Source organism: Ranitomeya imitator, chromosome 1 (assembly GCF_032444005.1).
Source record: "Ranitomeya imitator isolate aRanImi1 chromosome 1, aRanImi1.pri, whole genome shotgun sequence".
Classification (NCBI taxonomy): Eukaryota; Metazoa; Chordata; class Amphibia; order Anura; family Dendrobatidae; genus Ranitomeya; species Ranitomeya imitator.
The window spans coordinates 622,817,330-622,829,947 of NC_091282.1; the positions used below are offsets into that span (position 1 = coordinate 622,817,330).

The window sequence follows — 12,618 nt, forward strand, 5'->3', positions numbered from 1 at the left end:
GAGACTCTCGTTAGGAAAAGGAAGTACTCATCCTCTCATCCACGTACACAGGGTTTGAACGCCCACATTGCTAGACTAATCTCATTAGAGATGATGCCCTACCTGTTAGTTGAAAGTGAAGCTTTCAAAGCCCTGATGGACTACGCTGTACCATGCTACGAGCTACCCAGTCGACACTTCTTTTCGAGAAAAGTCATCCCAGCCCTCCACCAGCACGTAAAAGACTGCATTGTCCATGCACTCAGGCAATCTGTCAGTAGAAAGGTGCACCTGACAACAGATGCATGGACCAGTAGGCATGGCCAGGGGCGTTACGTGTCCATCACTGGGTTAATGTGGTGGATGCAGGGTCCACAGGGGACAGCAATATTGGGACAGTTCTGCCTAGCCCACGGTCTAGGAAACAGTTGGCTGTAGGCGTTCGCCCCCCCTCCTCCTCCTCCTCGTCCTCCAGCAGAAGCGACAGCTTGTCCACAGACTGCAGTCACACGACCACTCCATCCGCAGCTGCCACTGTTGCACACGAGGTGTCCCATTATGGAACAGCTAGTGGCAAGCGTCAGCAGGCTGTATTGGCTATGTAGTGTTTGGGTGACAACAAACACACCGCGGAAGTTCTGTCCGAGTTCTTGCAGCAAGAAACTCAGTCATGGCTGGGCAGTGTACATCTTGAGGCAGGCAAGGTAGTGAGTCATAACGGAAGGAATTTTATGGCTGCCATAGCCCTTTCACAACTGAAACACATTCCTTGACTGGCTCACACCTTAAACCTGGTGGTGCAGTGCTTCCTGAAAAGTTATCCGGGGTTACCCGACCTGCTCCTGAAGGTGCGCAGACTTTGCTCGCACATCCGCCATTCGCCCGTACACTCCAGCCGTATGCAGAACCATCAGCGATCTTTGAACCTTCCCCAGCATCGCCTAATCATCGACGTTGTAACAAGGTGGAACTCCACAATGCACATGCTTCAGACACTGTGCGAACAGAGGCATGCTGGTATGTATTTGTGGGAGGATACACATACACGGGCAGGCAGTTGGATGGCAGACATGGAGTTGTCAGGTGTGCAGTGGTCGAAGCTACAAGACCTCTGTCAAGTCCTTCAGTATTTTGAGGAATGCACATGGCTGGTTAGGGCAGACAACGCCATAATAAGCATGAGCATCCCCCTAATGCGTCTGCTGATGCAAAGTTTGATGCACATAAAGGAGCAGGCGTCTGCAGCCGAGGACGAGGGAAGCCATGATAACAGTCAGCCATTGTCTGGTCAGGGAATTCTACTGGACGAGGTGGCGGGTGAAGAGGAGGAGGACGAGGAGGATGATGGGGATGAGTATTTTTTGGATGAGGAAGCTTCTCAGGGGCAATAGAAACTGGTGGCGTTGCAAGGCCAGGTTCAGGGTTTTTGAGGGAGGTAAGTGACGTTGATTTGCCCGAAAGTGCTCCTCAACCCAGCACAAACAGTGAATTGACAACTGGAACATTGGCCCACATGGCGGATTATGCCTTGCGTTTCCTAAAAAGGGACCCCCGCATTATAAAAATGATGACCGATGACGATTACTGGTTGGCCTGCCTCCTGGATCCACGCTATAAGGGGAAACTGCAAAACATCATGCCACATGAGAACCTTGAACAAATATTGGCAACCAAACAAGCAACTCTTGTTGACCGTTTGATTCAGGCATTCCCAGCACACAGCGCCGGTGATGGTTCTCACACAAGCTGCAGGGGGCAACAGGGCAGAGGTGTTAGAGGTGCACAAATCAGAAGTGGCATTGGACAGAGGGGTTTTCTGACCAGGTTGTGGAGTGATTTCGCAATGACCGCAGACAGGACAGGTACTGCAGCATCAATTCAAAGTGACAGGAGACAACATTTGTCCAGTACGGTTACTAATTATTTTTCCTCCCCTATCGATGTTCTCCCTCACCCGTCATTCCCATTTGATTACTGGGCATCCAAAATAGACACCTGGCCTGAATTGTCCGAATATGCATTGCAGGAGCTTGCTTGGTTCAATACTGACCGAAAAAAGGACTCGTCTGGCTACCCAAAATGTTGATGATCTAACCTTCATTAAAATGAACCACTCATGGATTTCTAATTATTTTGCCCCAACTTTCCCAGCTGACACCTAGCTTTCCTTTAAAAAGGTCTTGCTTTTGGACTAGACTGGTCTCTCTCTGTGGAGGTGTATTGGACCTGCTGTAATTAGAGTTGGCGACTCTAGGTTCAGCACCTGTTCACACTGAGTCTATGTCTGGATGTGCCAGTCAGGTTTTTGAAATGTATTCTCTAGCCTTCTGATCGTGCACTCTGTCTCCTAGCCACAGGTGTTTTAATTACAGCAGGTCCAATACCCCTCCACAGAGAGAGAGAATATTAGTCTAAGAAGAGGTTTCACATGTACCCATTCAGATGGAGACGTTTATTCTCAGCGAGGTAAGGCAAGTGTAGGACCTGGTATCAGAGAGATGCCGTAAAGGGGCTACCAGGTACACATAAAATTGGCCATTTTTATGCGCTAAACGCTCTCATTTTTCATATTTCTAGTGCAGTAATGCAGTTCAAATTTCGTTTTTCAAGTTTGTATGTTCTAGCGCTGCAGTGTGCTGCCTTATTTACTTAACTATATACGAGTTGGCGACTCTAGGTTCAGCACCTGTTCACACTGAGTCTATGTCTGGATGTGCCGGTCAGGTTTTTGAAATGTATTCTCTAGCCTTCTGATCGTGCACTCCGCCTCCTAGCCACAGGTGTTTTAATTACAGCAGGTCCAATACCCCTCCACAGAGAGAGAGAATTTTAGTCTAAGAAGAGGTTTCACATGTACCCATTCAGATGGAGATGTTTTTTCTCAGTGAGGTAAGGCAAGTGTAGGACCTGGTATAAGAGAGATGCTGTAAAGGGGTTACCAGGTACACATAAAATTGGCCATTTTTATGCGTTAAACGCTCTCATTTTTCATATTTCTAGTGCAGTAATGCAGTTCAAATTTTGTTTTTCAAGTTTGTATGTTCTAGCGCTGCAGTGTGCTGCCTTATTTACTTAACTATATACGAGTTGGCGACTCTAGGTTCAGCACCTGTTCACACTGAGTCTATGTCTGGATGTGCCGGTCAGGTTTTTGAAATGTATTCTCTAGCCTTCTGATCGTGCACTCCGCCTCCTAGCCACAGGTGTTTTAATTACAGCAGGTCCAATACCCCTCCACAAAGAGATAGAATTTTAGTCTAAGAAGAGGTTTCACATGTACCCATTCAGATGGAGACGTTTATTCTCAGCGAGGTAAGGCAAGTGTAGGACCTGGTATAAGAGAGATGCCGTAAAGGGGTTACCAGGTACACATAAAATTGGCCATTTTTATGCGCTAACCGCTCTCATTTTTCATATTTCTAGTGCAGTAATGCAGTTCAAATTTTGTTTTTCAAGTTTGTATGTTCTAGCGCTGCAGTGTGCTGCCTTATTTACTTAACTATATACGAGTTGGTGACTCTAGGTTCAGCACCTGTTCACACTGAGTCTATGTCTGGATGTGCCGGTCAGGTTTTTGAAATGTATTCTCTAGCCTTCTGATCGTGCACTCCGCCTCCTAGCCACAGGTGTTTTAATTACAGCAGGTCCAATACCCCTCCACAGAGAGAGAGAATTTTAGTCTAAGAAGAGGTTTCACATGTACCCATTCAGATGGAGACGTTTATTCTCAGCGAGGTAAGGCAAGTGTAGGACCTGGTATAAGAGAGATGCCGTAAAGGGGCTACCAGGTACACATAAAATTGGCCATTTTTATGCGTTAAACGCTCTCATTTTTCATATTTCTAGTGCAGTAATGCAGTTCAAATTTTGTTTTTCAAGTTTGTATGTTCTAGCGCTGCAGTGTGCTGCCTTATTTACTTAACTATATACGAGTTGGCGACTCTAGGTTCAGCACCTGTTCACACTGAGTCTATGTCTGGATGTGTCGGTCAGGTTTTTGAAATGTATTCTCTAGCCTTCTGATCGTGCACTCCGCCTCCTAGCCACAGGTGTTTTAATTACAGCAGGTCCAATACCCCTCCACAGAGAGAGAGAATTTTAGTCTAAGAAGAGGTTTCACATGTACCCATTCAGATGGAGACGTTTATTCTCAGCGAGGTAAGGCAAGTGTAGGACCTGGTATAAGAGAGATGCCGTAAAGGGGTTACCAGGTACACATAAAATTGGCCATTTTTATGCGCTAAACGCTCTCATTTTTCATATTTCTAGTGCAGTAATGCAGTTCAAATTTCGTTTTTCAAGTTTGTATATTCTAGCGCTGCAGTGTGCTGCCTTATTTACTTAACTATATACGAGTTGGCGACTCTAGGTTCAGCACCTGTTCACACTGAGTCTATGTCTGGATGTGCCAGTCAGGTTTTTGAAATGTATTCTCTAGCCTTCTGATCGTGCACTCCGCCTCCTAGCCACAGGTGTTTTAATTACAGCAGGTCCAATACCCCTCCACAGAGAGAGAGAATTTTAGTCTAAGAAGAGGTTTCACATGTACCCATTCAGATGGAGATGTTTTTTCTCAGTGAGGTAAGGCAAGTGTAGGACCTGGTATAAGAGAGATGCCGTAAAGGGGTTACCAGGTACACATAAAATTGGCCATTTTTATGTGCTAAACGCTCTCATTTTTCATATTTCTAGTGCAGTAATGCAGTTCAAATTTTGTTTTTCAAGTTTGTATGTTCTAGCGCTGCAGTGTGCTGCCTTATTTACTTAACTATATACGAGTTGGCGACTCTAGGTTCAGCACCTGTTCACACTGAGTCTATGTCTGGATGTGCCGGTCAGGTTTTTGAAATGTATTCTCTAGCCTTCTGATCGTGCACTCCGCCTCCTAGCTACAGGTGTTTTAATTACAGCAGGTCCAATACCCCTCCACAGAGAGAGAGAATTTTAGTCTAAGAAGAGGTTTCACATGTACCCATTCAGATGGAGACGTTTATTCTCAGCGAGGTAAGGCAAGTGTAGGACCTGGTATAAGAGAGATGCCGTAAAGGGGCTACCAGGTACACATAAAATTGGCCATTTTTATGCGCTAAACGCTCTCATTTTTCATATTTCTAGTGCAGTAATGCAGTTCAAATTTCGTTTTTCAAGTTTGTATGTTCTAGCGCTGCAGTGTGCTGCCTTATTTACTTAACTATATACGAGTTGGCGACTCTAGGTTCAGCACCTGTTCACACTGAGTCTATGTCTGGATGTGCCGGTCAGGTTTTTGAAATGTATTCTCTAGCCTTCTGATCGTGCACTCCGCCTCCTAGCCACAGGTGTTTTAATTACAGCAGGTCCAATACCCCTCCACAGAGAGAGAGAATTTTAGTCTAAGAAGAGGTTTCACATGTACCCATTCAGATGGAGACGTTTATTCTCAGCGAGGTAAGGCAAGTGTAGGACCTGATATAAGAGAGATGCCGTAAAGGGGCTACCAGGTACACATAAAATTGGCCATTTTTATGCGCTAAAAGCTCAAATTTTTCATATTTCTAGTGCAGTAATGCAGTTCAAATTTTGTTTTTCAAGTTTGTATGTTCTAGCACTGCAGTGTGCTGCCTTATTTACTTAACTATATACGAGTTGGCGACTCTAGGTTCAGCACCTGTTCACACTGAGTCTATGTCTGGATGTGCCGGTCAGGTTTTTGAAATGTACTTTTTTATGTTAGGCCTACTAAGTCTGTCTGCGGTCCCTCCTTCCAATTGTCCTCCACTGTCCACACCAATGCTGCCTGTGTACCCCTGGAACCTATTTAAAAGTGTATAGAGCCTCCTTTTTTGATGTTAGGCCTACGAAGTCTGTCTGCGGTCCCTCCTTCCAATAGTCCTCCACTGACAACACCAATGCTGCCTGTGTACCCCTGGAACCTAAATAAAAGTGCATAGAGCCTACTTTTTTATGTTAGGCCTACTAAGTCTGTCTGCGGTCCCTCCTTCCAATAGTCCTCCATTGACCACACCAATGCTGCCTGCGTACCCCTGGAACCTATTTAAAAGTACATAGAGCCTACTTTTGTTTATGTTAGGCCTAGTAAGTCTGTCTGCGGTCCCTCCTTCCAATAGTCTTCCACTGACCACACCAATGCTGCCTGTGTACCCCTGGAACCTATTTAAAAGTGCATAGAGCCTAATTTTTTATGCTAGGCCTACTAAGTCTGTCTGCGATCCCTCCTTCCAATAGTCCTCCACTGACCACACCAATGCTGACTGAACTGCTCTTAGCCTACTTTTGTATTTGGGGCTATATCTGTGTTTCCTCCTCATCCTGCCCATTGCCCAGCCAGTGCTAGATGAAAGTGCAGGTTCCATCATCAGGTGTGGGGGGGATACTCGTTGGCGACGTCACTGGCACAGGGCCCCTCATAGTACGCTAAAGTGTCGCTGCCGGTGGGAGGCGCCCCCGCCGTGCAAACACACCGCCGTACTTTGAGGGGCCCTGTGCCAGTGCCAATGCGAACAAGTGGGCCCCCCCTGCTTGCTCAGGATCACAGCACTTGCAAAGTTGAAATACTTACCTCTCCCTGCTCCACTGCCGTGACGTGGTCCACGTTTCATGGGCCCACTAAATACTTGAACCAACCATATCCCCCACAACTTTAGCCAAATGACCCCCAATTTCCAATGCCTAACTATTATTATAAGGTAAATTAAGATTGACAAGCTTCAGTAACAAGAATGGATGTTTTTGCCATTAAAATGGGCACTGTAGGTGTTTTCCTGGCCTCCACTCACTGCCGACTAAGCTTCCCCAAAGACTTGCATTGGGTTTCGTGTTTCGGTCGATCCCCGACCCCAACTTTTCCCGATAATCAGCCGATTTCACTCTACTCGACTTTTGAGATAGTCGGGTTTCGCAAAACCCAACTCGACCCTAAAAAAGTAAAAGTCACTCAACCCTAGTATTGTCTAGTGTGCCTTTAAGGTGCTTAAATATATAATTTAACCTTGGGAGTTCTCTTTTATCTTGATCCACATGTCCATTTCTCTGTTTACTTTTTCATGCTGTCTGGGCTGGTTCCTGGCCCATTATAATTCACTTGAACTGGGCTTATATTGAACAAAGAACTGGTGGTTGTTCCTCCAAGCTCCAAGGTTCTGTTTCACTGGGGATAGTGAAGGGGGCCTCTCAACCGCGTCAGTGACTGTGTAGGCCACCTCTTCTTACTCCCTTGTGCTTTCTACTCTCCAGTGCCATCCTTCACACCAACCTTTATCTTTACCTTTGCATGTCTGATTTTGCACAATTTGCTTTTACTTGTGCAATATAACACTCATACAAGTCAAACCAATACTATGGCTTGTTGCCACATTTCACTTTCTATTAGTGTACCTACCCATCTAGAATTTCTTGATACATTTTTGGGGGGAAGGCAGGGTTATAATGAAAACATTTTTTAAAAATTTTTCCAACATCATCATTTTGTTAGGGATCACATCATATTCGAAGGGAATTTGAGGGTTCAATGTAACACAAAATACCAGAAGCTAAAAGCTCCAGAGAGGGACAAAAGCATACACAAAATAATGCAGTACCATCTGGTAAAGACCAAATGAAAGCGATGGCCGTATTGCTGCTGTTTCTCCATGGCTGGAAGACAGGGTTCTTCCATATGTATAATGATAAAATGGAAACTGGCAAGTTTAGGTGGGCACCCAATAGAAGAACATTGGAGTCCAAATTGGTTTTCATTAACACCAATGCGTTTCTGTGTCGAATCGGCACCTTTATCAAGGTATAAAAAATCAAGTGTCATTGATTTTTATACCTTGAGAATGGCGCCAGTCTGAGACCTGCCAGTTTCCATTTTGCCAAAATAACAAAAGTGACACTATTTTAAAAGCTGCACCCCTCAAAGTGCTCAAAAACCACAGTCAAGACATTTATAAACCCTTCAGATGCTTCATATGAATTAATGCAATGTAGAAATAAAAAATAGCATTTTAATTTTTTCAACAAAAATGTTGTTTTAGCCCCACCTTTTTCATTTTCATTTTTCATTTTCGCAAGAATAACAAGAGAAAGTGGATCATACAATTTGTTGTACATGTTTTCCTGAGTACGCCGATACCCAATATGTGTGGAAAGTAACAGTTTGGGCCACAGACTTGCAAAATTGGCTGGAATAGATAGTGGATGCCACGTCGCATCATGGGAACATTACAGTATGCTCCTGGAAATGTTTCGTATACTGTAGGCTAAGTGCATGGATGCAGTGTGACCTAAGTGATGAACGGGTTATATACTACAACTCCATTCATTGCCTGATGGCCACTGCCTGAATCCTGCAGTACATTCACTTCAATGGGAGGTAAAGCTCAGTACTCATCTGCAAAGCACTGTGTGGGTCTGCTGTGCTCTACCTCTACAACACTGCCGGAACAATTTGCAGCTGATAGGTGGTGCACTGGTGTGAACCCACACCGATCTTATATAAAGTGGATAGATAATCAACGATTAGACCTTGAGAAGCCTTTTAATTGCATTCTTCCAACTGTACTAATGCCATACATGTTGATGGTAAGTGTGGTTTGGGCATGCTGAGGAGCTCAGAAGAGAGAGCCATTTGGCTTTCTGAGCTTGATTTTTACTGGATTGTTTTTTGGAACCATGTTGTTTTTCAAACACTTCTGACCTACTAGGAACATGGATAACTCTATTTTCCCATTGACAGATGACAGATCTCAGTAGGGGCTTATTTTTTGAAGGATGAGATTAAGTTTTTTTTTTGTGCCATTTGGGGATACATTACATTTTTTTATTTGATTGTTATTCCAGTTTTTGAGAAATAGTATGAACAAAAAAAATTAATTTAGGAATTGTCTTTACTTTTTTCATGCCATTTTACGCTGTTCACTGTGCGATAAACATGATAAGGAGATTTTATTCTTCGTACAATTACATCTGTGCCAAGGTTAGTTAGTATTTTTATACATTTGCTATTTCTGCCCTCAAGAACCGAGACCTCTCATATCAGCACAGTCTTTTTTCAGCAAATAGCTCCAATGTGACTTATATTCTATGCTCAAATACCATTACTTTTTAAAACTATATTGACAATAAACAAGGGAATGAAATATGATAAGAACTTTTTAAATAAGTAATTAGAAGTCAAGCAAAGTAGGAAATAAGATCCAGAATTTCTTCTGTTATTGGCACACAGTGAAGAAATAAACCCTATTATATTTACTATAAATTCACCAAAGATTAAAGAAAAGTTTAAATGAGGAATAATGCACTGTAATAATGTGATTTTCTATATGACAATGTGTTTATAAAGCTTTGTTATCAATATTAGTACTGAGAATGCAATCTAGGGTAACAAACTCAACCACTGAAATGCAATATTCTTCATTTATCCCCGGAAATAGGAAATATAGTCTTCATCCTTTCATGATATGATATTTTCCAAAACTGATGCTTTTGCGGTTTCTCATCTTGTCTCTTCATTTTAGTGCTGTCATAAAAGAATAAGAATAGAATAAAAGTAGGCAGGACAAAAAAATCAACTGGCTTGTCAGAGGAAATCATATGGATAATTTTATAAAGTGTCTGTTGAATATAAACCTCGCTGGATTTACCCAAGGTAACACAATACATTGTACCTTAGGCTCTTCCCATTTATGTATTCACTTAAAAACATCGTCACTTATAGGAATTATTAACAAACTCTTTAACAAGATGTATAAGACCTCATAACAAGTGATTGGACGATCTCCCGCTGAAACAACACTTAATTTACCTTTGATTCCTTTCCAATAGACACATGTAAAGAGCTCCAATTACAGACAGCTGTTTCAGACTTCTTGCCCCTCATCAGTGCAATTCAGGGAACTTTTGACCGTTTGGCTGGGTGAAAGGCTTTTGATGGAGGTTTTAAGGGATAAGATTTTTGTCTTCTCGGATTGGTAGCTTTAGAGACCATGGTTTCTTGTTTTGTGAAGAGGCTATTTGCATGTTTTTGTTTTTTTTTTCCATGGGAAGCATTGGATATATTATGACTTCTTACGTCAGATTTACAATCTTATTAGATCCTCCATCAAAGACCTTTTATCCAATCTCCAATATTGCAAGAACCCTGAAACAACTGTCTGCAATTTAGGTCTTTTCCTTTTGAGGATGGTTCTGTGATTCCAGCTTGGCTTGAAATTGGAAGTCATGTGGTAAGGCTATTTATAAGGTCAATATTGATTTATAGGATTGCTGTCTCCTATAAGTGGCACCTGAGACCCTGTTCACTTGCACTATGAAGAGGTTATTTGCTTTTTTAACTCATATAGGGTCTGTGGTTCACCTACAGTGGCAATACCTGGTAATTGCTCCTTGTCCCAAATAGTTGTGAAGTCGACCAATTAAACACTAATTGTTTGAAAAAGAAGATCAATGTTATCCTCCTAGAGAACCCCTTCTTCAGAGAACATTGTGAAAATCGATTCTATATATTGTGTCTACCATAGACATATTATTGGTCCAGTGGGGCAGCAAGTAATTTTCATAGAGATATTAATGGTTCTGAGAAGTATATTGTGATTATTTAAAAGTAAGGTTAGATGCTTATTTGTAACCCAAGAGAAAAATGGACACAATGAGCTAAAATATAACAATTTTATTGAAAGAACCATATATATCAATTTAACAAATGTAGAGAATAAAAACCAAATGACAAGATGCAAAAATGAGATAAAAGAGGCGACACTAGTACCACACACGGCACAAATGATATATAAATAGAGCAAAAAGAATATTATTGCAAACAAATATCTTGATACAAAAACTACCAATACAAAACAGCCCTAAATAAAGACCATATACAATGCAAAATGCAGATAGTGAAGGTCAAGCTGTCAAATTAAGTATGCAAATATATGGCAGGAAAAGTAATCAGTGTATGATATACATGTTCACATAATGAGTACTAATACAGGACGATAAACACTATGAAATGCGGAGAATAAATTAGAATAAAGTGCCTAGTGCTCCCTCTCCCGCACACGGCTACAGGTCGGTACTCTATGTATGCATTTTCATTTTTTATATATTCTGGTGGCAGACCTTAGGTCCTATTCTATTATATGGGATTCTCCCTAGATGACCTATCTTTACCCATACCTTCGGTCTTGGCTTACTTATGCCATATAGTACACTTTGCCACTTTCAATATATACTGAGCTCTCCACTGATGGTATTGGTTACTTCTCAGTATATATATATCTGCACTAGGCACTTTATTCTAATTTATTCTCCGCATTTCATAGTGTTTATCGTCCTGTATTAGTACTCATTATGTGAACATGTATATCATACACTGATTACTTTTCCTGCCATATATTTGCATACTTAATTTGACAGCTTGACCTTCACTATCTGCATTTTGCATTGTATATGGTCTTTATTTAGGGCTGTTTTGTATTGGTAGTTTTTGTATCAAGATATTTGTTTGCAATAATATTCTTTTTGCTCTATTTATATATCATTTGTGCCATGTGTGGTACTAGTGTCGCCTCTTTTATCTCATTTTTGCATCTTGTCATTTGGTTTTTATTCTCTACATTTGTTAAATTGATATATATGGTTCTTTCAATAAAATTGTTATATTTTAGCTCATTGTGTCCATTTTTCTCTTGGGTTACTATATTAGTTATTATGGCGGAGCTTTTTACCTCTGGTGCCCTGTTTATAGGTTTATAGATGCTTATTTGGCAGCTGGATACATATGATGCTGTTAGCTTCCATGATGACAATTCATTTGTTTGGATGGGGTTGAAAATTTAAATGGTAACTACAAATTTTTTTTTCATAATTTTCCTCCGTCATTGTAAAGTTATGACTTTTTGTAATATAATTTATTACCCTTTGCTTCCTTCTCTCTGAAAACCATGCAATAATGATGTCTCAATGCTCAGTTTATGCTCCTTTAGAAGCTACTTTAAATTGCTGCTCAGCAATATCTGTACACTGCATTCAAATATTCTGTGCTAGGGAGCACAGTTCTGCTGAGTTAGGAGGTTGGGAGTAGAGAAACTCAGACAGAGGAAATCCAATATACAGACTATTTGAATTTATTGTGCAGATACTTGATGGGAAGCAGTTAAAAGGAGATCCCAAAGGAGCATAAACTAGGCTTTGGAAACACACTGTAACATGGTTTTGGAAGGGAAGGAGACACAATTAGAAAATCAAATATGCTACAAAATAATCATGATTTTGCAATACTTTGAGGATTGTTATAAAAAATGTTATTTCTATCAAAGCAAACTAGTTACTAATACTTAATTGGGATTCATGTCACACACATCTGAACTAGGAATACCTTCATGTGTCTCAGATATCCATGGAGGCACATGGAACTATTTATTTGTTTGGATGGTTTAGTGAGGTCCTTTTATCGGCCACGCCGGGGTCCGCCAAGACCCTGGCGAAGAGCCAAGAAGACGATCGATCTTGACTATCTAGAGGAAGCAAAAATCGTAACAAAGCATACTTATGTGATGTGCACAAGGTTTAGGGCTTACATCTGTAAAATAATGACTTCTTCTCAGTTCATATTACAAGTGTTAGGTCTCGAGTTCCCGCTTCTGCACAGGGGGAATCTCAAGC

The 12,618-nt window shown here is 41.5% G+C and overlaps 1 protein-coding gene across 1 annotated transcript in view; it reads right to left on the bottom strand.

The window, feature by feature from the left end:
- Positions 1 to 9,116: 9,116 nt before the first annotated feature.
- The window catches only part of LOC138637822 (embryonic protein UVS.2-like), a 94,993-nt gene continuing 91,491 nt past the window's right edge, over positions 9,117 to 12,618 (bottom strand). Inside the window, exon 14 of the mRNA XM_069726752.1 lies at positions 9,117 to 9,478. Coding sequence (XP_069582853.1) covers positions 9,468 to 9,478 — 11 coding nt within the window. The 3' untranslated portion in view covers positions 9,117 to 9,467. The remainder of the gene's footprint in view (positions 9,479 to 12,618) is intronic.